General features: G+C 45.0%; 1 protein-coding gene across 1 annotated transcript in view; it reads left to right on the top strand.

Moving 5' to 3' along the window:
• The window catches only part of PPP1R37 (protein phosphatase 1 regulatory subunit 37), a 157,671-nt gene that overhangs the window by 42,856 nt on the left and 91,882 nt on the right, over positions 1 to 22,933 (top strand). Inside the window, exons 2-3 of the mRNA XM_074937342.1 lie at positions 7,650 to 7,747; positions 20,036 to 20,081. Coding sequence (XP_074793443.1) covers positions 7,650 to 7,747; positions 20,036 to 20,081 — 144 coding nt within the window. The remainder of the gene's footprint in view (positions 1 to 7,649; positions 7,748 to 20,035; positions 20,082 to 22,933) is intronic.

The following is a 22,933-nucleotide window of genomic DNA, read 5'->3' as shown; positions in this document are numbered from 1 at the left end:
CACAAAAACGAAGCTTACAAGAAGTGGAAGATTGGACAAATGGCCAGGGAAGAGTGTAAAAATATTGCTCAGGGATGCAGGAGTGAAATCAGGAAGGCCAAATCACACCTGGAGTTGCAGCTAGCAAGAGATGTTAAGAGTAACAAGAAGGGTTTCTTCAGGTATGTTAGCAACAAGAAGAAAGTCAAGGAAAGTGTGGGCCCCTTACTGAATGAGGGAGGCAACCTAGTGACAGAGGATGTGGAAAAAGCTAATGTATTCAATGCTTTTTTTGCCTCTGTCTTCACGAACAAGGTCAGCTCCCAGACTCCTGCACTGGGCAGCACAGCATGGGGAGGAGGTGACCAGCCCTCTGTGGAGAAAGAAGTCGTTCAGGACTATTTAGAAAAGCTGGACGAGCACAAGTCCATGGGGCCGGATGCACTGCATCCGAGAGTCCTAAAGGAGTTGGTGGATGTGACTGCAGAGCCATTGGCCATTATCTTTGAAAACTCATGGCAATCGGGGGAAGTCCCGGACGACAGGAAAAAGGCTAATGTAGTGCCCATCTTTAAAAAAGGGAAGAAGGAGGATCCTGGGAACTACAGGCCGGTCAGCCTCATCTCAGTCCCTGGAAAAATCATGGAGCAGGTCCTCAAGGAATCAATTCTGAAGTACTTAGAGGAGAGGAAAGTGATCAGTAACAGTCAGCATGGATTCACCAAGGGCAAGTCATGCCTGACTAATCTAATTGCCTTCTGTGACGAGATTACTGGCTCTGTGGATGAGTGGAAAGCGGTGGATGTGGTGTTCCTTGACTTTAGCAAAGGTTTTGACACTGTCTCCCACAGTATTCTTGCCAGCAAGATAAAGAAGTATGGGCTGGATGAATGGACTATAAGGTGGATAGAAAGCTGGCTAGATTGTCAGGTTCAATGGGTAGTGATCCATGGCTCCATGTCTGGTTGGCAGCCGGTATCAAGTGGAGTGGCCCAAGGGTCGGTCCTCAGGCCGGTTTTGTTCAATATCTTCATAAATGATCTGGATGATGGGATGGATTGCACCCTCAGCAAGTTTGCAGATGACACTAAACTGGGAGGAGAGGTAGATACGCTGGAGGGTAGGGATAGGATACAGAGGGCCCTAGACAAATTGGAGGATTGGGCCAAAAGAAATCTGATGAGGTTCAACAACAAGTGTGGAGTCCTGCACTTAGGAAGGAAGAATCCCATGCACTACTACAGACTAGGGACCGAATGGCTCGGCAGCAGTTCTGCAGAAAAGGACCTAGGGGTTACAGTGGATGAGAAGCTGGATATGAGTCAGTGTGCCCTTGTTGCCAAGAAGGCCAATAGCATTTTGGGATGTATAAGTAGGGGCATTGCCAGCAGATCGAGGGATGTGATCGTTCCCCTCTATTCAACATTGGTGAGGCCTCATCTGGAGAACTGTGTCCAGTTTTGGGCCCCACACTGCAAGAAGGATGTGGAAAAATTGGGAAGAGTCCAGCGGAGGGCAACAAAAATGATTAGGGGACTGGAACACATGACTTACGAGGAGAGGCTGAGTGAACTGGGATTGTTTACTCTGCGGAAGAGAAGAATGAGGGGGGATTTGATAGCTGCTTTCAACTACCTGAAAGGGGGTTCCAAAGAGGATGGCTCTAGAGTGTTCTCAGTGGTAGCAGATGACAGGACAAGGAGTAATGGTCTCAAGTTGCAGTGGGGGAGGTTTAGTTTGGATATTAGGAAAAACTTTTTCACTAGGAGGGTGGTGAAACACTGGAATGTGTTACCTAGGGAGGTGGTGGAATCTCCTTCCTTAGATATTTTTAAGGTCAGGTTTGACAAAGCCCTGGCTGGAATGATTTAGTTGGGGATTGGTCCTGCTTTGAGTAGGGGGTTGGACTAGATGACCTCCTGAGGTCCCTTCCAACCCTGATATTCTATGATCAATGGTTATTAGCAAGGACGCAAAACCATGCTTTGACGTGTCCCTAGCCTCTGTTTGCCAGAAGCTGGGAATGGGCGACTGATGATGGATCACTTGATTATTTGTTCTGTTCATTCCCTCTGAAGTACCTGCCATTGGTTACTGTCAGAAGACAGGACACTGGGCTAGATGGATCACTGGTCTGATGCAGTATCGCTTTTCTTATGTTCTAATAAGATCCAATGGCTGGAAGTGGAAGCTTGACAAATACAAACTGGAAATAAGGTGCAAGCATTTATTAGGGTAATTAACCAGTGCAACAACTTACCAAGGGATATGGTGAGTTCTCCATCACTTGGAGTCTTCAAGATTGGATGTCTGAGATACACTGTAGCTCAACCACAAGTTGTTGGATTTGGTGGAGGTATGACAGAGTGAAATTCTGTCACTGTGCTGTGCTGGTCGTCAGATGAGATATAGGAAAATAGTCCCTTCTGGCGTTAAAAATTCCATGAATCTGTAATATGAACTTGACCCATATGGAATCCCAGAAAAAATAAAATTTTGCTTTTTGCATCTGGTATAGATGTGATGGATGTTATTTCTCTAGTGCTCCTAACTTTTGAGTGATGTAGTCTATTAAGGAAATTCCCACCAGCGCAACTCATTTGGTGTGGACACACAGCAGTGTTGCAAACTATGGCTTACACCAATGGCATGTTTCCACATTAAACTGTATCAGTGCAAGACACATTTTGCCCTGGTGCAGCATGTAGCTTTTAGTGATTTGCCTCTATATAGTTCCATTAATGTAAACTTCCTTTGTAGACAGGGTATTGGCACCAGAGTGAACTGCGGTCAAGATGTTGCTCTTAATTAGGGGATAGTTTTGGATGATGATGGCCAGTTCACATACAGTTCCCCTATGCTCCGGATCTTCTCAAGTTCTGTCTGGTATGTAGCACCAGAACTCTCCTTTTGCTGAACCACAGGAAAGCTCAGCATGTACGTATGCACATACATGCGTTTGCGCACTCTGACTTTGATACGTTGTGCCTTTCATAAAGCTTTAGATTGATAAAAACAAAAACATTTTAAAAGTTTAATCAGAATAACTTAAAATACAAACCGCCACATAGTGACAAATTCAACAGAATTTTTAATGCAAAATGTACTGTGAAGTCTGTTAATGGGATATAGAATCATGAAATCCTACAGAGTATATTTACGAAGGAGCTCTTGTAGATTATTCTGGTCCCCTAGTACTAGTTAAGATTGTGTTCTACACTGAACATGTTAAATTCTTCATTTAGTTTGCTTTTGACTTCCTTAATAGATGGTGCCCTCAACAGACATACCAAAGGTGTCCAGGGGTACAAAGGTAATGTGTGATTTTAATTTGCCGGTATACCATTTGGTTGGTTGCAGTTTGACCACTAAATGAAAGGAATTTGAAATGCTTCCGAGGTGAGAGAAATTCTGACGTCGTTGGCATTACTGAAACCTGGGAGGAGGATTCACATGACTAAAATATTCAGGAGATCGCGCTGCTGATTTTAGGGCTAGGGTAGGGCGGGTGAAAAAGGGTGGGTGTGGTAGCACTTTTAAACAAGTAAATGGTATACGTGGTGATGCGTTATTGACAGTTCAGAAACAGACTCCTGAATGCTTATGAATCAATGAATAAAGGCCAAACTTGTATATAAAATCAACTTCACGAAGGTGTAAAAAATGAGATAAATCATTTGGGGGGCGGGGAGGGAATAAAACAGAAAAATGTGAATGCTAATTAGGAGCTATTTAAGAACATTTTACTAGATGCCCCAAAGGCCACAATCAGAAAAAGCTACTACACTTGTTAAAACAACCTGCCTTATAGGAGAAGTGAATGTAGTTATAAAATATAGGTAATAGTGGTCATTTAATATACTTCCTTATGGCATTTGCACAATAGTTTAATTAAAAATGAGAACAACCAAAATTAATATGGCGCACATTAAATTAATTACATTGAGACATGTCAGACAGTTTAACTGTAGATTGGGAATCATTAAGTAGGTGTATTTCTACTGGGGTGGGGGCAGCGATCAGTTCTTGGCCTTATGCTATTTAACACTTTTGTAAATGACCTGGGAGACAACATAAATCGTTATTGAAAGTTTGGAGATACACCAATTAGCCTGACAGCAGGCATGGGCAAAACAATGGAATGGGTGACAAGTGTATGTCTGGATTTATCTGTATAATCTGAAAATGCCATTTTGTTCTGAAAAGCTACTTGTTTGTAAAACTGTTCTGTGCCTTCACCTTGGCTCTGTAGCCTCCATTTTGAGCTAAAACACAGGACATGTCAGAATAAATTATTGCACCTAACAGAAGATTAAGAGTGATGGGGCATAAACCTTGATGACCTTCTATTCAAGTGGAAACATCATTGGATGAAGAGCTGGTACCAACAAGGAAAACCCCTACTGTCCTAGATGTTTTGGGAATCAAAGAATAGATCATCTGATGGGGGTTGAAGCTGACTAAGTAAGTCACCTGCGAGAGAGAGTACTGGAAGCTATATAAGGACAAGGTCGCTGACCACTCCAGAACACTTACCCAGCCCAGGATTCTCTTTTTGAAGTCAAGAAGAGGGGACCTGGACCCCTGAAATGACACTAACCAGGTCCCAAAGAATGCTCAGGAGTGTGCAGAGAACCAAGGCAGGGAATGGCATATATATCACTTGTGTTGTCTAAAAGTAAAGAGTGAGTGGTTTAGAAATCCCTCAGCGAAGTCTGACATATTGCCTTCAACTATGTCTCCGAAGAGCTAAACAGTAAATAAGAGTACCCACTAAGGTAGAGCTCCGGAGAGGGTATGCTTAACTACTGGGGAGTCTTGGAGGGATTTGGCACCGGTCTTAGGGCCTAGGGCAGCTAGGCTGCAGGGCCTTTTTGAGAAGGGTGCCAAACGAATCTATGCCCAGGGACCAAACCAGAGACCAAAGAAAGATTGAGCACCTAGAAGCTACCCAGACCCAAGGGAGCTTAAAAGCACACGGACTTGGCATGTTGGTCCAAACACAGCAGCCTGGTGAGTGTCCAGCAAGGGGAGCTTGACCCAGAGCAGTGACAGGTGATACAGGACTTGAAAGGCTAGAAATTTAAAGAACAATGAACAAGACAAAATAGGTCTTGTCCAGTGAACTTCATGTTGTTCCTTGACAAAATTGCAGGTGTGCTTGATGGGGGTAATTATTACACTATACTTGGACTTTTGTAAGGTATTTGGTGTCATACTACATGACATTCTAATTTAAAAATAAAACAGACTAGCACTGTGCAAAATCAATATTGCACACAACTAAGTAGAGTAGAAGTTGTCTGTCTGATAGTCTGTGTAGTTAATTGTGAAATAGCAGCTAGCAGGGTGTTTCTAGTGGGGTTCCACAGGGAATGGATCTCGCTTCAGTACTATTCAGTATTTTCTCAACAATCTGAAAGAAGATATAAAATCATGGCTGAGGTTTGCAAATTCTACAAAGATTGTTAATTTGGCAAATAATGAAATAGTTCTGTACTAATGGTTTATCAAATCACTTGGTAATCTAGGTACAATCAAACTTGTATTTTAATATGGTCAAATGCAAGGTCATACATCTAAGGACAAAAAATGTAGGCCATACTTACAGGACTGCAGACTAAAAAGCAGCATCTCTGAAAAGGACTTTTGGCCTGTAGATAAACAACTGAACCTGAGTTTTTCAAATATGATGCCTTAGCTAAAAGGGCTGACCTATTACTTGGCTATATTAACACAGGAATACTGATCAAGAGTAAAGTGGTGGTATTACATCTGCACATGACATTAGTGAAACCACTACCAGAATACTGTGTGTGGTGTCCACACTGTAAAAAAGGTGTTGAACATGGGAAAGGGTTCAGAGAAGAACTACAGATTTTTGGGGGGGGGGGGGGCAGGTCTAGAAAATGTTCTTCACAGTGAGATTTAAGGAGTTATGTCTATTTAGTTTATCAGAGAAGATTGAGGTGACTTGATCATGATCTAAAAGTACCTTCACAAGGACAAGATATCTGATAGCAGAGGGTTCTTTAACCTAGCCGACAAAAGCGTAACTAGATCTGATCAATAGGAGTTGTAGTCAGAAAAATTCAAAATGAAAACAAGATGCACATTTTTAATAGTAAGGATAACTAATCATTGGAAATGTCACCTAAGGATGCTTTTGATTCTCCATCACTTGAAATCGTTAAAGATTACATCTGTTTCTAAAATAAGCTCTAATTTAACAGCAAGATTTTATGCCTTCCTCTGCAGCATGGGGCATGGGTCACTTGCCGGTTTAAACTAGTGTAAATGGCAGATTTTCTGTCATTTAAATTATGATTTGAGGACTTCTAACCTCTGGCAGAGTTACTGGTGTCCATTACAGGAGTGGGTGGGTGAGGTTCTCTGGCCTGCAATGTGCAGGAGGTCAAACTAGATGATCATGATGGTCCATTCTAAACTTAACTTCTGACATTAAAGTCTATTCATAAGAAGAAATCACTGGATGCAATTCTCTGGCCTGTGTTATGTAGGAGGTCATACTATAGGATCGTAAGAAGTGAAAGTTATTAAGTCCTTGCAAATCTATTTTTAGATTTATGCAAATCTAGTTTCATTTGTTTGCTGTTGGAAGGGGCTTCTAAAATCTTTCCTGTATTTTGGTTCAATGCATTATTTGTTAGACTTCTTAGCCTAGCAGCCTTAAATAATTTCCTTTTTATCTCAATATTGGTGGCAGTGTGAATTAAAACTGTATATATCATGCTCTTGATTTTATGTTCAGATACTTTTAAAGCAATAAAATCAGGCGTCTCAAACTCAGTTTACCTTAGGGCCAGTGCCAGTCCTCAAATCCTCCAAGCGGGCCAATAATATCACTGAAGATGGTGTTCAGAAAATAAAATGTTTATATTGTATTTTTTATTTTGAATTTCTTAGAAATAATAAAACTGTCATACAACTTTATACAATTCTTCTCCTGCCAGAGAGTTTTTAGTGTTTGCCAGACACCTGGCAATGCTTCAGTTCTGTCAGTTTGTTGATGTTTGGCCTCAGTGACTGAGCAGTTGAAACATTCAGGATTGCAGCAAGGTGGGCATCAGATAGTTGTTTGGTATTTTGACTTGTTTATATTCATTATGGAAAAAGGTTACACTGCCTCCATGGCTGATCTGCCTGGGAACTAGTGATGGTAGCTCTGTCCATTTCCCCCAGCCAATGGGAGCTGCGGGGAGCGGCACCTGCAGCCAACATTGCCGGCAGCGTCTCTGCATGCATCTCTCCTCTGCAGTGGGGAGGCTCTCTGGCCACAGATGGTCCGCGGGCCGGGACTTTGAGACCCCCCGAATAAAATGGTTAAAAAGCCACACAGAAAACAAAGTTCACAAGCACGATATAGTGCACAGACAGAATGTGCAGGATCAATATATACATTTTGGTAATGTAGCTGTTCAACTCTTACAGTAAAATATCAAATTAGATTCTCATTTTGCTTTGAACATAAATTGCCTATTTCATATCCTTGCTATTTGAAATGGTTCTGGGTGGGAACAGCATTAGTTAATTATACACAACTCTTACACTTTCGTCAGCGTAAGTGCCTGACACACTTTATTGTGTAGCTGAGTTTGAATAAATATGAGTGTCAATGTAATCTTAATCTCTGCCCTTTACATTTTCAGCCCAGAATGTGACTGTTGAGGAAATTATCATTGCCTACAAACAAGCCTGTCAGAAATTAAACTGCAAACAGATATCCAAACTACTGAAGCAGATACAGGTATTGTGGATATTCTTACATATGCAGCACAAAATTTAATCCTTTTTTAGCTCCTGGAATATGACTGACATGGAAACTCTAGAAGAGTCATCTGCAGTCATATCAGAACTGAAAATATAAATCTGCTGAAAACAGACCCTGTGTTGATACTTAGAATAATTTTCATGCCAGTCAAATATGGAAAAAAAATAGCATTGCTTTCTAACAACTTGAGCAGGTTTTTTAGCAGATGAAAAACTGTTACAGGATGCTAGTATCTAAAGTATTTGTTACCAAAATACTATGCATAAATTATTTAATAAAATATTACTGAAGTCTGGGTTCTTGCCTTTAGTTTTTAAATGGTTTTCTTTCTGAACAGTGCTTACAGATGGGCTCCTTTTTATGCTCAGCTTAAATAAGATGGATACGAGATTTCCAACACGGCTTATGTATTGTTTTCTGTTTTATGCTATGTTAATTATTTTTTGTTTTTTCAAGTGTGGGGATAATTAAAAGGTTGAGTATTAACCCTACATTGGTTTAAATTCAGGTGTATTTTTTTCAGAGCTTGTATATTGTGATACGTGAGGAGAAAGAGAAGAAAAAGGAGCATGCAGCATAAATGTTTAATGTAAAAAATATATGAAAGACTGCGGCAGGAGTGGGAGGTGGAAGAAGTAGAGGACCGAAGGGAAATGACAACTGCTCTTGGGAGTGAAATTTCACGGGGGATGCTACAGTACTTTTCTAGGCAGTACAGGATGGCACTAACAGAACCAATCAGCTTGCATACTTTGGAGTGTGGTGTAGACAGAGGAATTGTGTATAAAGTCTTAGAACTATACAGAGGGTTACTAGGATTACATTGCCATGTAGTACAAATTCAGCACTGTACGGAAGTATAGATGAGGTTTTAATTTCTTAAATATTTTGGAATTTTAAAATCAGTTGGGTTTCTCATAATATACTTGCACTGACACTTGGAAGTAGGGTGGAATGTTTTTTAAATGGATATTATTACATTGTAAACTTTCAGAATGTCTGAACAGATTACTGAGCTGATGGTATTCAGAGGTTGTGCAATCTTAATGCGAAACGTTTCTGATAAGTCAGTTTAGGGCAGTGGTTCTCAACCTATTTATTATTGTGGGCCACATATTGAGAACCACAGTGGGCCACCTCCCCCAAATTCCCCCACAAACCCCTATGCGCTGTGCCCCCCTCCCAGAGACCCCCTTCACAGAGCAGGGCCAGGAACTGATCCCCATGTAAAACCTAGGGGTGCTGCAGCACCCCTGCATACCCCTAGTTCTCTTGCCTATGCTGCCCAGTGCCCCCCACCCCCTCACTGCCCAGAGGCCCCCCACAAACCTCCCCAGAGACTTACTCCTGTCCCCTGTGACACTCACTGGCCCACTGCTGGGAGGCGCGCTCCATCAGGGCTGCATGATGTGGTCTTCTTCTCAGCCGTCCCCGCCCCCTGCCAGACCAGAGCAGCAGACTTTGAATTTTTTTTGTTTAACGTACAGCTGGACTGCAGCTGTGTGCTAATTGGGCTGCAGGCAGTCTATGGCTTGAGAACCAGTGGTTTAGGGCATCTTCCACAGGTTTCTCTCCCTATTGCTAGCGTAATAGTCTGCATGTTCATCATAAGAGGAACAGTCTTTAAAAAGATTTCTTGTATCTCTTTTCTATTTCTGTGTTCAGCCTATTTGATTGAGGTGACTTAAAGATCCAGGGACTGTAGGGTTATGACTAACATACTTCTTCTTTTTTTGAAATGCATTCATTTGGTGTGTCGGATCATGATGACTTTCAGTGAACAAAACTGCATGCTGCTGGACCTGGAATACAGAATTGAAATTTCAAGAAGAACTTATCACCATAAATAAACTGTGAAATATATTTTTAAGTTTAATTACCATTGGCATTAAGCTTAGAAATACCAAATCAAACATCTTGTTGAATTACTGTTACAAATGACATCACAAATGTGTCTTAAAGAAAATACTGTGATGTAAACACGTTTCCAATCGGCATTAATAATAGTTAATCAAAATAACTGTCCTTTCTAAACTTCCTGGGTTCAATTTTTGTGAAATACAGAAGCTATGTTCTTGTTAATTATTGCCTACATAAGTAGACTTAAAAGTGTCAACCTACTAGCAGTAAATCAACTAGACAAGAACTTGTTCATTCAGCCATCCCGTTACGTAATGGGACCAACACAAGATAAAATTAAAGATCCTGGACCTCCTATTCAAGTCCTTAACAGCCAAGGGTACTGCTCTCTTAAGTGTCCCTACTGATATGAATATGCTGGAGCGATGCAGAGGGGATATGTCTTCTCTTTTTTAGAGCACAATAGAAGACGCGTTGATTTACTCGCTTAGTAGAGGCAGCAACTAGTTGGCTGGCAAGCCATCCTGCTCTGAACTTGTCCCCAAAGGGAATTAAACTCTATGGAGTCGCTGTTCTCCAATTATGGAGATTGCCCGCAGCATGATGCAGCGTAATCCCCTTCCAGGATGATTCTGAGACTAACTCTGATATTTGGTGTTTAGCAGTCGGCAGCCATAGCAATACTGCTCAGGTGTTTTTTTTGAGACAGTCCTCCCTTCCTGTGCAGCAGCAGGACTACTGCAGAAAGATCCACAGGTCCCAAAGAAGGAGGTCCTTTGGTTCTGGGGTTCAGCCAGCTGGCGCATGTCTTCTTCCTTCTTGTGCCACCCCCACTCCCCGACACCCCCATGTTAGGGTCTAGCAAGCACCTGTTTTTAGTTGTGTGTCCAGGACAATGATCCAGTGGTAACCTCTTTCACCAGCCCCCTTGTTTGGGGACAGACTGGCTTGCTCTTACAGTGGTTGGGATTTGATTACAACAGACAACCTGATCTGACATGCTTCAGACCCAGTAATGTCGTACAGTTCCTCTCCATCCCTCCACCCTGTCCCTCTTCAGGGACCCCTCTCATGAGAGACTGCTTCTCAAGCAGATTCAGTCTCTACTGGCCTTGGGGCTGTGGAGGAGGTCCCCCTGCAGCATCGGGGACAGGGATTCTACTCCCAGTATTTCCTTATTCCCAAGCCCAAGGGAGGGATGAGACCTATCCTCAACCTCCCCACCTCAACATATACCTCAGATGTGAGTTTCCAGATGGTTGCCCTGGCAACTGTACTCCTTGCCTTAAATCAGTGACTGGTTCTCAGCCCTAGACCTTCAGGACGTTTATTTTCATGTAGCAATTCTCCCAAGCCATAGGAGGTTTCTCTGGCTTGTTGTGGTGGGCCGACACTACTAGTACATCATGCTGCCCTTCAGCCTGTCTTCTACCCCCCAGCTCTTTACCAAATGCATGGTAATGGCGAGTGACCGTGTACCTCAGGAAGAGGTAAATTCATATCTTCCTGTATCTGGATGATTGATTACTGAGTGGGCAAGTCTTCTGTTATGTCCAGTTCACTGTACACCCACTCAATCATCTGGGTCCCATCCTTAACTGTGGGAAATCAATATTGGTTCCATCTCAAAGAATTTAGTTTGTTGTGGACCTCATAAACCAGAGGTGGGCAAACTATGGCTCGTGGGCCACATCTGGCCCGTGGGACTGTCCTGCCTGGCCCTTGAGCTACTGGCTGGGGAGGCTAGCCCCCAGCCTGTTCCCCACTGTAGCCCCTCCCCTGCAGCCTTAGCTTGCTGTGCGCGTAGTGTGGCTGGCTCCGTCCAGGCAGTGGGGCTGCGAGCTCCTGCTGCTCTGAGTGGCATGGTAAGGGGGCGGGGGAAGAGTTGGATAAGGGATAGGGGGTCCCATGGGGCAGTCAGGGGATGGGGAACAGGGGGGTTTGGATAGGGCTTGGGAGTCCTGGGGGGCCTGTCAGTGGACAGGGGTCAGGGGGACAGTCAGGGGATAGGGAGCAGGGGAGTTGGATAGTGGGTGGGGTCCTGGGGTGGTGGTGGTTTGGGGTGGGGGGTCCTGGGAGGGGGCAGTCAGAATACGAGGAGTGGGGGGGTGCTGGATGGGTCAGGGCTTCTGAGGAGGGCAGTCAGGGGGTGGGAAGGGGTGAATAGGGGGTGGGGGCCAGGCTGTTTGGGGGGCATAGCCTTCCCTACCTGGCCCTCTATACAGTTTTGCACCCCAGTGTGGCCCTTGGGCCAAAAAGTTTGCCCACCCCTGTGATAGACTCTACGAATTCAAGAGCATTTCTACTGACTGAATGATTCCAGGCAATTTGCTGCTTACTCTGGACATGCAGTCCCAATCCTCAACTGCAGTCTGAGTATGACTGAGGTTGCTAGGCCTTGGCTATGGCTTTGTGTCCACAGGTAGTCCAATATGCCATGCTGCACCTTAGTCCTCTTCAAATGTGACTGAAGTTGTTGATCTGTTGTCAGCACTGTCATCCCTTGGGCAGACTGGTCTGTCTTCCTCCACCAATCTTGGTAGTGGATGGTTCAGGTCAATGTGTGCCAGGGCATTCTCTTCACTCTGTCTCCACCAACCAGAACAGTTGTCACTGATGCCTCCTTAATAAACTGGGGAGTGCTGGATTCGCTGAAGGTTCAAGGCCTGTGGTCGGAACAGCAAGCTTTTCTACATATCAATAGTCTGGAGCTTCATGGCATCTGCAGTGTTTGTCAGACCTTCCAAGATCACATTGGGGCTCAGTGGTTCTCATACTCACGACAGTACCATCACCATGTATTATGTGAACAGGCAGGGGGGAAGCTCACTCCAACATGCTTTGTCAGGAGGCCATCAAGAGTCTGCTAGTTTTGCATCAGGGAGTACATTGCCCTCAGGGCCAATCTCTTTTCTGGGATCCATAATCACCTGACAGCTCACCTCAGCCGGAGCTTCTCTCAGAATCACAAATGGTTTCTGGAGCCCAGTGTCCTGCCATCTGTCTTTTCAGTCGGGGGCATTCTGACAATTCATCTGTTTGGCATGAGAACAAACAAGAAATGCGAGCTGAGGGGGGGTCTCAGTCCTGAGCTCCTGGACTGTTGCTTTGCACTTGAGCTGGGAATTGGCATTCTTGTATGCCTTTCCTCCACTTCTGATCATCCCACAGGTCATTCTCAAGCTGAGATTGAACCGTGCCAGGCTCATTCTGATTGCTGCAGCATGGCCAAGAAAATGTGGGTTCTCTGATTATCTGCCTCACATTATCATCTGGCCTCCCATATCCCTTCCCCATCTTCTCCTGACTCAGCATCATGATCAGGTTTTGCATCCCTTACTCAGCTCCTGCATCTCACAGGGTGGACGCTGCATGGTTAGATGTGGAGGAGGTGGCACAGGGTTTGGAGGCAGTCCGCAGGTCTTGCTTAACAGTAGGAAGCCCTCCAACAGGGTTGTCTGTCTGGCCAAGTGGAATCCTCTTTGTCTATCGTCGTTAGCCTGGGGAGTTCAGCCAATGCAGGCTTGTATCCAGGACCTCTTGGACTGACTGTTACGCCTTCAGTCATCTGGCCTTGCGCTTAGTTCACTGAGAGTCCACCTTGTTGCAATTTTGGCATTTCGTCCACCTATTTATGATAAGTCTGTGTCTTCAAACCCCATGGCAGTGTGCTGCTTGAAAGGAGTCCCTAATCTCCACCCACTGGTTAAAGAGCCAGTTCCTTTGTGGGACCTTAATACTGTTTTAGCGGTTCTTTTGGTACGTCCATTTGAGCCACTGGCAACTTCCTCTTCGATGTCAGAAAACTGCCTTCCTTGTGGCGATAACATCTGCAAGGAGAGTTTGTGAGTTGAAGGCTTTGATGGTAGAGCAGGGGTGGGCAAACTTTTTGGCTCAAGGGCCACATTGGGGTGCAAAACTGTATGGAGGGTAGGGAAGGCTATGCCCCCAAACAGCCTGGCCCCCACCCCTTATTCGCCCCCTCCACTTCCCACCCCCGACTGCTCCCCCCCCGACCCCTATCCACACCCCTGCCCACTGACAGGCCCCTCGGGACTCCCACGCCCTATCCAAACCCCCCTGTTCCCCGTCCCCTGGCTGTCCCCTTACCATGCCACTCAGAGCAGTAGGAGCTCACAACCCTGCTGTCCGGACGGAGCTGCCTGCATGGCAAGCTAAGGCTGCGGGGGAGGGGCCGTGGGCTAGCCTCCCTGGCGAGGAGCTCAAGGGCTGGGCAGGACGGTCCCATGGACCAGATGTGGCCCAGGGGCCGTAGTTTGCCCACCTCTGTGGTAGAGCCTCCTTACATGCAAATTTCCAAAGACACAGTGACCTTGTGGCTGCACTCTAACTTTTCACCAAAGGTGATTTCTCAGTTTCGTTTGAACCAAGTTTATATATCTACGGATGTTCTTCCCTAAGCCACATTTAACCCCAGAGGAGCACCATCTCCATGCTTTGGATGTCAGGCAATGTCTAGCATTTTTCTGTTCCTCGCCATGTCTGTTTCATATGCAGACCAAATGAAGGGTCAAGCGGTCTCTTCACAGATAGTCTCCAGGTGGATAATCTCGTGTATCACTACAGCATATGAAGTAGCTCCAGGCTGTGCCCACTGAAGGGCTATGAGCTCATTCCACAAAAGCTCAGGTGACAACAACAATAATTCTATATTGGACATTTGCAGGGCGGCCTCTTGGTCCTCAGTGTTTTGGAGAAGTATGCATAATGCCATTACGGCTGCGTCCAGATCAGATGCAGACTTTGTGAAGGCAGTTCTTCTTTAAATAGACTCCAAGCCCAACCTCGTGCGGAGACTACTTGTGAGTCACCTACACAGCTACATCTACTCAAAGAAGAAAAAACTGTTACCTACCTGTAACTGTTCTTCACGATGTGATGCAGATATGTATTCCATGACCTTTCTTCCATCCCCTCTGTATCAGAGTGTGTACTTCAGTTCCTTCACACTGAAGGTCAGAAGTGGGAGGTCAGGGCAGCGCTGCCCTTGTATGTCTGGGGGCAAGAGAGGCTACAGCCATAGGGCATGAGAGCCACCACTACAGGTAGTGTTAGGCAGAGTTTTCCGGCTCTGGTGCCTGGGACACACACCCACCTAGGATACACATCCGCATTGCATCTCAAAGAACAACAGTTGCAGGTAGGTAACCATTTTTTCCATACTGCTCTAGCAATTTTGCCTGCCTGTGAATTTATTTGTATGATGGTGGTGCATAGGGATTAACTGAGAAGGGAGCCCCATTGTACTAGGCACTATAAACATAAACTGTTCTTGCGGAAACTGTATTGTTTTATAATCTAAATGGACAAAACAGATGAAAGGTGTCAGGGTTTCTTCCCCACGCTGAACTCTAGGATACAGATGTGGGGACCTGCATGAAAGCCCCCTAAGCTTTATTTGTACCAGCTTACGTTAATCTGCTTTGAAACCGCTGTGTGCACATGACAACTCATTGTTTTCACTGACTTCGCATTTGTTGAAAACTCTGGAGTCCCCTTTCAAAATGAACTTACTTTGCTGCAAAGCAAGTGAGGCTACATCTGCACTATGCAGCTTTTAGCGACATGGCTGAGCCGCTACAGCCATGCTGCTAAAAAGCACACAGTGGAGGCACTGTTTGTTTGTCAGCAGGAGAGCGCTCTCCTGCTGACAAACGGCCACCCGCAACGAGTGCAGCGGCGTTCGCGTTGTCAGCAGGAGAGCGCTCCTGCTGACAAAGTGCTGTTCACACCAGCGCTTGTCATCGACAAAACTTTCGTCTTTTGGGGGGGGGTGTGTGTGTGTGTGTGTGTGTGTGTGAACACCACCTCTGAATTACAAAAGTTTTTTGTCTTTCATTTGCCAGTATAGACAAAGCCTTAGTCTGATCTATTGTTTGAGTGCACCCAGTGCTACTGCAAACAGGTTTCACAGTCTCTCGGTGCCTATCCCACGCTGCTTTGTAGTCGACTGTTGACCTGTCTGTTTACCTGTGTGCCCTCTCCTGCCCTGGGATCAAGTTGATTGGATGTCCCCTTCCTCATTTATAAGGTGGCTGTTCATTCACTCCTGGATTCCAGTTTATCACGGTAGGTGTGCTTAATACTCCAGAAGCCCTACAGCATGCCTCAAGCAGCCCTTGTCTCCAGGCTGAGACTGTGGATCTCAGTGCCATCTGGGGAGAAGCGTTGGTGCAGGTAGCTCTTGTTGCCAGCCACTTGGAAAAAGATCTGTTTGTGGGCCTTGCGAGGCACATGCTGGCGAGGGGCTATGACCAGAATGCCAAACAACACTGGATAAAGAGCAAACAGCTGAGGAGCACCTATGTTAAAATAAGGAACAACAGGAAGAAATGTGGCAGAGAACATTTCTTAGAGGAGCTGGGCATGCATAACTGTATGACCACTTACCTAATCCAGGCAACGTGAGAAGCTTGCAGGTCGTACCCTCCCCCCCCGGATGACCAGGAAGACTCAGCGGCTCATGAGCAAGAGGAGGCCAGTGAAGAGATCTGAGAGAGCCAGCATCTGTTCAGAACTCAGGCACCTGCTGCCAGCCATTTAGAAGACGAACTGGATTCCTGCCCTGAAGCAACCAACCCTGATTCCCAGGCAGCAGCTGAGGAGGCTGATCCTGTGGATGGAACCATCGCATATGCAAGGTTTTTTTTTAAAACATTTTTTTAAATAACTAACTATTTAAGTTTTAATTTACTATTCTGCTGTATGGCAGTACTAGCTTCTGTTCCAAGTGCCTCATGGCCAAGTGCAAGGTCCATCCTTCCCTCCATTGGCCCACGCTGTCCTTTTGTGCCCCTCCCATACACTTTTCCAAAATTGCCCAGCTGGAATAGTCGCCATCAGCCACCGTCATGTGCTAAAGCCCTGGTTACCGACTGTTTTCAGGCCTGTGCTATGGAAGGCACATGCCTGTGTACCTACTGACCTATGTTTCCTTTCCTTAGCATCCTGCCTGGTGAATGTTCCTTTCGCCCCACCCCCCACCCTCAAACCCCATTCACTGTCACCAAAACAGTTTGCTGGCAGCATTGTGCGGCCTCGGCTTCCCATGCCAGAGTCAAATAAGGAAAACATTCTTTCTTTTGTGCAAAATACTGAAGTTTATTGCGACAGTGGTTACAGGAAGAGAAGTTTGCTTAGTGTTCTCACCGTACAGGAGATAGACATGGACGTTGCATGCCCATAAGGCTACAAAGAGGACAGCTCCCTGTAATATGCATTTACAGGGCCATTCTGACAGACTGGTAACAGTGAATGTTTTAGGCAGTCATTGCAGAACCCTGTCTATTTTTCTTTGCACTATTAACATGTCTGCAGGGGAGATAAAGCAAGGCTGAGAAATTGCTCCACTTTTGCTCGTAGATGAAGGAATAGCTACATGGCCAGTCCCACCAGTACTGCTCATGACTCCTGTAACACACTGGGGGGACTATCTTGTTGAATAACTTCACAGCATATCTTGCTGCTCTGCCCTTTGCCTTTTTTTATTAGGCCGTTCTCTGCCTCCTAGTCACCCGGCTCATTGTCACGTGATCCAGAGTCAGGACAGCCTCAAGGGTATTACTCTTCAGCTGATCCCCAGATTCACCCTGTTAACCCCTCCATGTAAAACACCATGTAAAACCTCTCCAAGGCACAGCCTGAACTGCATAATTCCCATCACCCCCATGCTCCGAGGCACAACAGCATATAGTGCATGGACAAAAAGTCCAAAAGCACGCACCACTTACCATCTCCAAGGTTCCTCAATACTGGAAAAAATCTAAAGGAGGTAAAGCCAAGAAAGAATGTTAAGAACACCACAGCCTCTCTCTAGAATATGAATAACCATTTGTCATTTTTTTAATACCCCCACAGCTATGGCACCTGTACTGGCCAGACCCACAAGGAGAGGGTCCTTAACAGCAACGGAATGGCGAGGAAACCTGAGAGGGAGAAAACAGAAAATTTGTGATGAAAAATTCATGGACATCCTACAGAGTCCTCCCACTCCCCAAAAAATGAAGAAAACTGAGGACCAATGGAATATGGCAAGGAGCTGTCCAGGGAGATCACTGCACTGGCCAAGGACAGCGAGGCAGTTGCCAGGAAAAGCTTTGCCATGGCCAAAGATAATATGGAGGAAGATGCAGAGGCAACTCCTGGGGGCAATGCAAAGCCAAAATGCTCTGCTGCAGCACATGTTACTGTTGGGGCACCAGGCAAGGCAGTACTACAAACTAGCACCCAGCCATGTTTTGCAGCCCTTGGACAATACAGGCTACTGGGAACAACTCCTCCTCATGGCTGTACCCTTGCAACAGTGCACCCAGAGGTCATTCTCCTCCCAGACTCCAGCTCAGGACACAGAGAGCAGTGGCTCTTTAGACTCCAGCTCTTTTGAGCCCTCTATTGCCCCTGGTAACTTTGAGCCTGGGCACTCCACACCAGAGATCCCATGAACCAGAAGAATCATAACCAAGACATACCTTCGCCTGTAACTTTAAGCCTCCTGGCTTTATGCCCTGCGCTGAACTGTTGTACTTTACTGTTTTGGTTTCCACTGCTGGTTTAATGAAACAGTTCTTCGTAGTTAGTTAATTTGTTTCATAATTAAAAGCATTTTTAAAATTTGTCTCAGTTGAAGGTTCATTTCTGTTTGTTACATAATAGATTATTCAATGAAAACCTATATAATTTCAGTCACAAGCAGTCAACAGTTCATTTTACACAGCAAATAATTGTTTGTATTAATTCTTAAGCTTTTACAAACATGTGTAGGCAAAGACACAAGGTACAACAGGGATTGCCACATTGTACTTCAACTGCCCATAAACAACACTGAACTGCATAAAAATCTCTACCCCGCCTCAGTCCATGTATAGGTTAATAGCAGGATTCACAGCTGCACAATTTCAGGCCTGAGACTCCAAATAAGAACGATAGGCATCCTGGATGCTGTTGCCCTGGCTGTTTGCATTCTGTATTGAATGCCTAGGTGGCTACACAAACCGGTGAGCCAGTCTCTGCACGTCAGCCTTCCACCTATCGCCAAGTCTTTCTCACTAATTCTCACTAATACTGTGCAAAATGCAACTTGCAGCTATAATTTTTGGGATGTTTTTTGTCTTACTTCCAAAGTATTTCACGAACAGTGCAATTTTACTTTCAGAAATAATAGGCACGAGTCCCATCAATGGCCTCAGTGTGGCTTGGGGATCCCATATGTGCAAAACCATCAATAACTTCCTGAGCATTACCAAACTTTATAACTTGGTATTACAGTACCTCTCTGGCATCGCACACCTGCATGACAGTGGCTCCTACAGTCATTCTCTCGGCTCTGGATTGGTTGGCTATGGACCAGTGGCTTTCTGGGGTGGTCAGCTTCCAGGTGGCAATTGTGGCCTGCTTGCCCACAGGTATGGGGCACCGCATGCTGGTACACTGCCACTGCAGCTCCAGGGCTAGTTCAGCACATATCTCCAAAAACGTTCCCCTCCACCCCCGATCCTGAATTCTCTCATCACTGCTGGTCATCCCAGGTCTGCAGGTCAGTCCTTTCCCATGAATCTCTGCTGGTTTCCTGAACCTAGAAACAGCACTGCAAGCTGTAAAGCAGCAGCTCCAGGAACTGGTCCTCTATCAATTGCTATCACTTCCTCTTCTTGCTCATCCATGTCCCAGCTCCACCGCTGCTGAAGATCCTCCTGCTGGTGGAGCTGCTGCTGCCGCCACGTCATCCGCTCGGTGGTGCAGCAAGCAAAGTCCTAAGCCGAATTATCTGGCTTCGAATGCTGAAATACAGTCCAAGTAGCCTTTGCGTATTTGAGGTTGCCAGCATAGTGATAGAGCGTCGTTGGGTCCATGCTGGCTTACAGCAATTTGAAAATGGTGTTAGTTTGCCCATAAAGGAAGTATGGGATGGATACGGATGAATCAGGGGATTTTTAAAAAACTTGAACTAGCCATCTTGCTATGTATCCCACAATGCACAGCAAGAAAAATCCCCGAATGCGTACCGCTCCGCAACAAAGCAAAGGAGCATAAGATCTACTTTGAGAATGCTATGCCCTCAATTTGCAGCAAACTGCTGCTGTGTGTACACATGTGCCTTGACTGAGGGCACACTGTCCTGTGTGCATGATATTACTACAGCTCGCATAATGTGTGTTACCTGACGCGCAGAAAAAAGCTGCAGATGAAATCCCCTCATATAGACAAGCCCTAAGAAGTGCTGTGGATATGTACAGGCTTCTAGTGAACTCACGGAAGGGTGCTGGGAGTAATGCCCTTCCCTCGTATTTGTGGGGGAGTGTTACCATACCTTCTACTTCTGTATTATCCTAGAGGAGGGATTTGTCTTCTCCTGAGTATAATAATGTGCTACTATTTCTCTTACAGGAATTTAAAGATCTATCTCCCAGGATAGATTGCTTGGATCTAAAAGGTAAGTCTCTTTCTCATAACCCTAATGACTTAGCTTTTTAAAGGAAATTCTTCGAGCAGAAACTGTTGTACTGTTTGTACAGCTCCTATCTCAGTGGTGTCCTGATCCTGAATGGGGCACTTGGTGTGCTAATGCAGTACAAATAATGCTAATACTGAGGAAACAGGAAAAGTTAATTTTGTAGGGGATTCTGCGTGAGAAATGTACCCATGTTCCAGCAATGCTGCAAAAATTGCTGCTGGGGTAGTTGTCAGGCCATGGATATAGATAGGGCTTAGTTGACTTTACCACCCTCTTATGAAAACCTGAGTCATTACATTTTCTCATATGGCCAGTAGGAACCCTTGCAATTCTATAGTCTGACCACCTGCATAATGCAGGACATGGCACTTCTCCCACTGATTCCTCTACTGAGGTTAATATGTTGTGGTTGAACTAGAGCGTATCTTTCAGGCCATGTCTATGCTACAGCATTATAGCTGCGGTGCAGCAGTGCCATAGTGTAGATGCTTCCTACCCTGATGGAAGGGGGTTTTCCATCGATGTAATTAATCCACCTGTCTGAAAGGTGGTAGCTAGATCGACAGAAGAATTCTTCCATCAACCTTGTTGCATCTACACTGAACTAATGATGGCACTCGGGGCGCAATACTTTTCACAACTATGAGTGAAGTAGCTAGTTCGATCTAATTTAAGTGTAGACCAAGCCTTGGAATGTTCTCTGATCTTGATACAAAGACTCCAAAGTTATGGAGAAGAGGGAGATACATGAAAAATAGGGGAGGCTGAGGCATTGCTTAACAGCTTCCATCGAGGACAGTTGTATGAATGAGCCTAGGCTCCTGCTTAAGGGGCTTTCTGAATGAGCCTAGGCTCCTGCTTAAGGGGCTTTCTGGAACGTGTAGTATTACTCAACGGTTGCACTCTTTGTCACTTCTGTAGGCCAAACTAATTGCCCCCCCTGGGCTTCTTGCATTCCTTCATTCCCCTCACAAGTTCCCTATGTTTCACCTTCCCATCCCCCTCTATTTCAGGGACTCCCTGCAACCCCCTTCCCCAGTTAACCTTTTTATTAATGGTGTTAAGTATCAGAGGGGTAGCTGTTAGTCTGTATCCACAAAATAAACGAGGAGTCTGGTGGCACCTTAAAGACTAACAGATTTATTTGGGCATAAGCTTTCGTGGTTAAAAAAAAACACTTTTTCAGATGCATGGAGTGAAAATTACAGATGCAGGCATAAATATACTGATACATGAAGAGAAGGGAGTTACCTTACAAGTGGAGAACCAGTGCTGACTGGGCCAATTCAGTCAGGGTGCATGGCCCCACAGTATGCCAACATTTTTTGGCTGACTTAGAACAACACTTCCTCAGCTGTCGTCCCCTAGTGCCCCTCCTCTGCTTGTGCTACATTGATGACATCTTATCATATGGACCCACGGGAGGAGGCCCTTGAAGAATTCCACCTGGATTTCAACAATTTCCACACCACCATCAACCTCAGCCTGGGACCAGTCCAGACAAGAGAGCCACTTCCTGGACACTACAGTGCAAATAAGTTCTAGTCACATAAACACAAACCCCGTTGCCTACTCTGTCCCCATATCTACTCTAGCGACACCATCAGAGGGCCCAACCACATGAGCCACACCATCAGGGGCTCATTCACTTGCACGTTTCCTAATGTGATATGTGCCAGCAATGCCCCTCTGCCACGTACGTTGGCCAAACCGGACAGTCTCTATGTAAAAGAATAAATGGACACAAATCAGACATCAGAAATGGTAATATACAAAAGCCAGAAGGAGAACACTTCAATCTCCCTGGATATTCAATAACACATTTAAAAGTAGCCATCCTTCAACAAAAAAGAACTTCAGAAACAGACTTCAAAAAGAAACTGCAGAGCTACAATTCATTTGCAAATTTAACACCACTAATTTGGGCTTGAATAGGGACTGGGACTGGCTTGCTCTCTACAAAAGCAATTTTCCCTCTCTTGATATTGACACCTCATCAGTTATTGGGAGTGGACCACATCCACCCTGGTTGAATTGGCCCTGTCAGCATTGGTTCTCCACTTGTAAGGTAACTCCCTTCTCTTCATGTATTAGTATATTTATGTCTGCATCTGTAAATTTCACTCCAAGCATCTGAAGTAGTGGATTTCTTACCCACAAAAACTTATGCCCAAATAAATCTGTTAGTCTTTAAGGTGCCACTGGACTCCTCGTTATTTTTATTAATGACCTGGAAGTCTGGCCTCCTGTGACACAGGCCATAGAATTTCCCCAAAGTAATTCCTAGTGTGTGTCTTTTAGAAAAAATCCAGTCTTGTTTTGAAAATTGCCAGTAATGGAGAATCCATCACAATGTTTAGTAAAAAGTTTCAGTGGTTTAATTACTTTCACTGTTAAAAAACAAAACAAAAAACTTATGTCTTATCTCTAGTCTGAATTTGTCTAGCTTTAACTTCCAACCATTGCATCTTATTTTACCTTTGTCTGCTAGATTGAAGAGTCCGTTATCAAATATTTTTCCCCTTTCAGGTACTTACAGGCTGTGATCAAGTCACGCCCTAGCCTTTTCTTTGTTAAACTAAATAGATTCAGCTCCTTGAGTCTATCACTGTAAGGCAGGTTGTCCAATCCTTTAATCATTCTCATGTCTATTCTCTGAACCCTCTCCAATTTATCAACATTTTACTGAAATTGTGGACACTGTATTCCAGCAGTGATCACACTTGTGCCAAATCAAGACATTCTATTACGTCTCAACCCCTACTCGATATTCTCCTATCCCAGGATCCCATTAGCCTTTTTGGCCACAGCATCGCACTTGGAGCTGATTA

Source organism: Natator depressus, chromosome 23 (genome assembly GCF_965152275.1).
Source record: "Natator depressus isolate rNatDep1 chromosome 23, rNatDep2.hap1, whole genome shotgun sequence".
NCBI classification, from domain to species: Eukaryota; Metazoa; Chordata; order Testudines; family Cheloniidae; genus Natator; species Natator depressus.
Note: the sequence above shows the minus strand (reverse complement) of the source record. Positions and strands in the feature narration are given on the sequence as shown.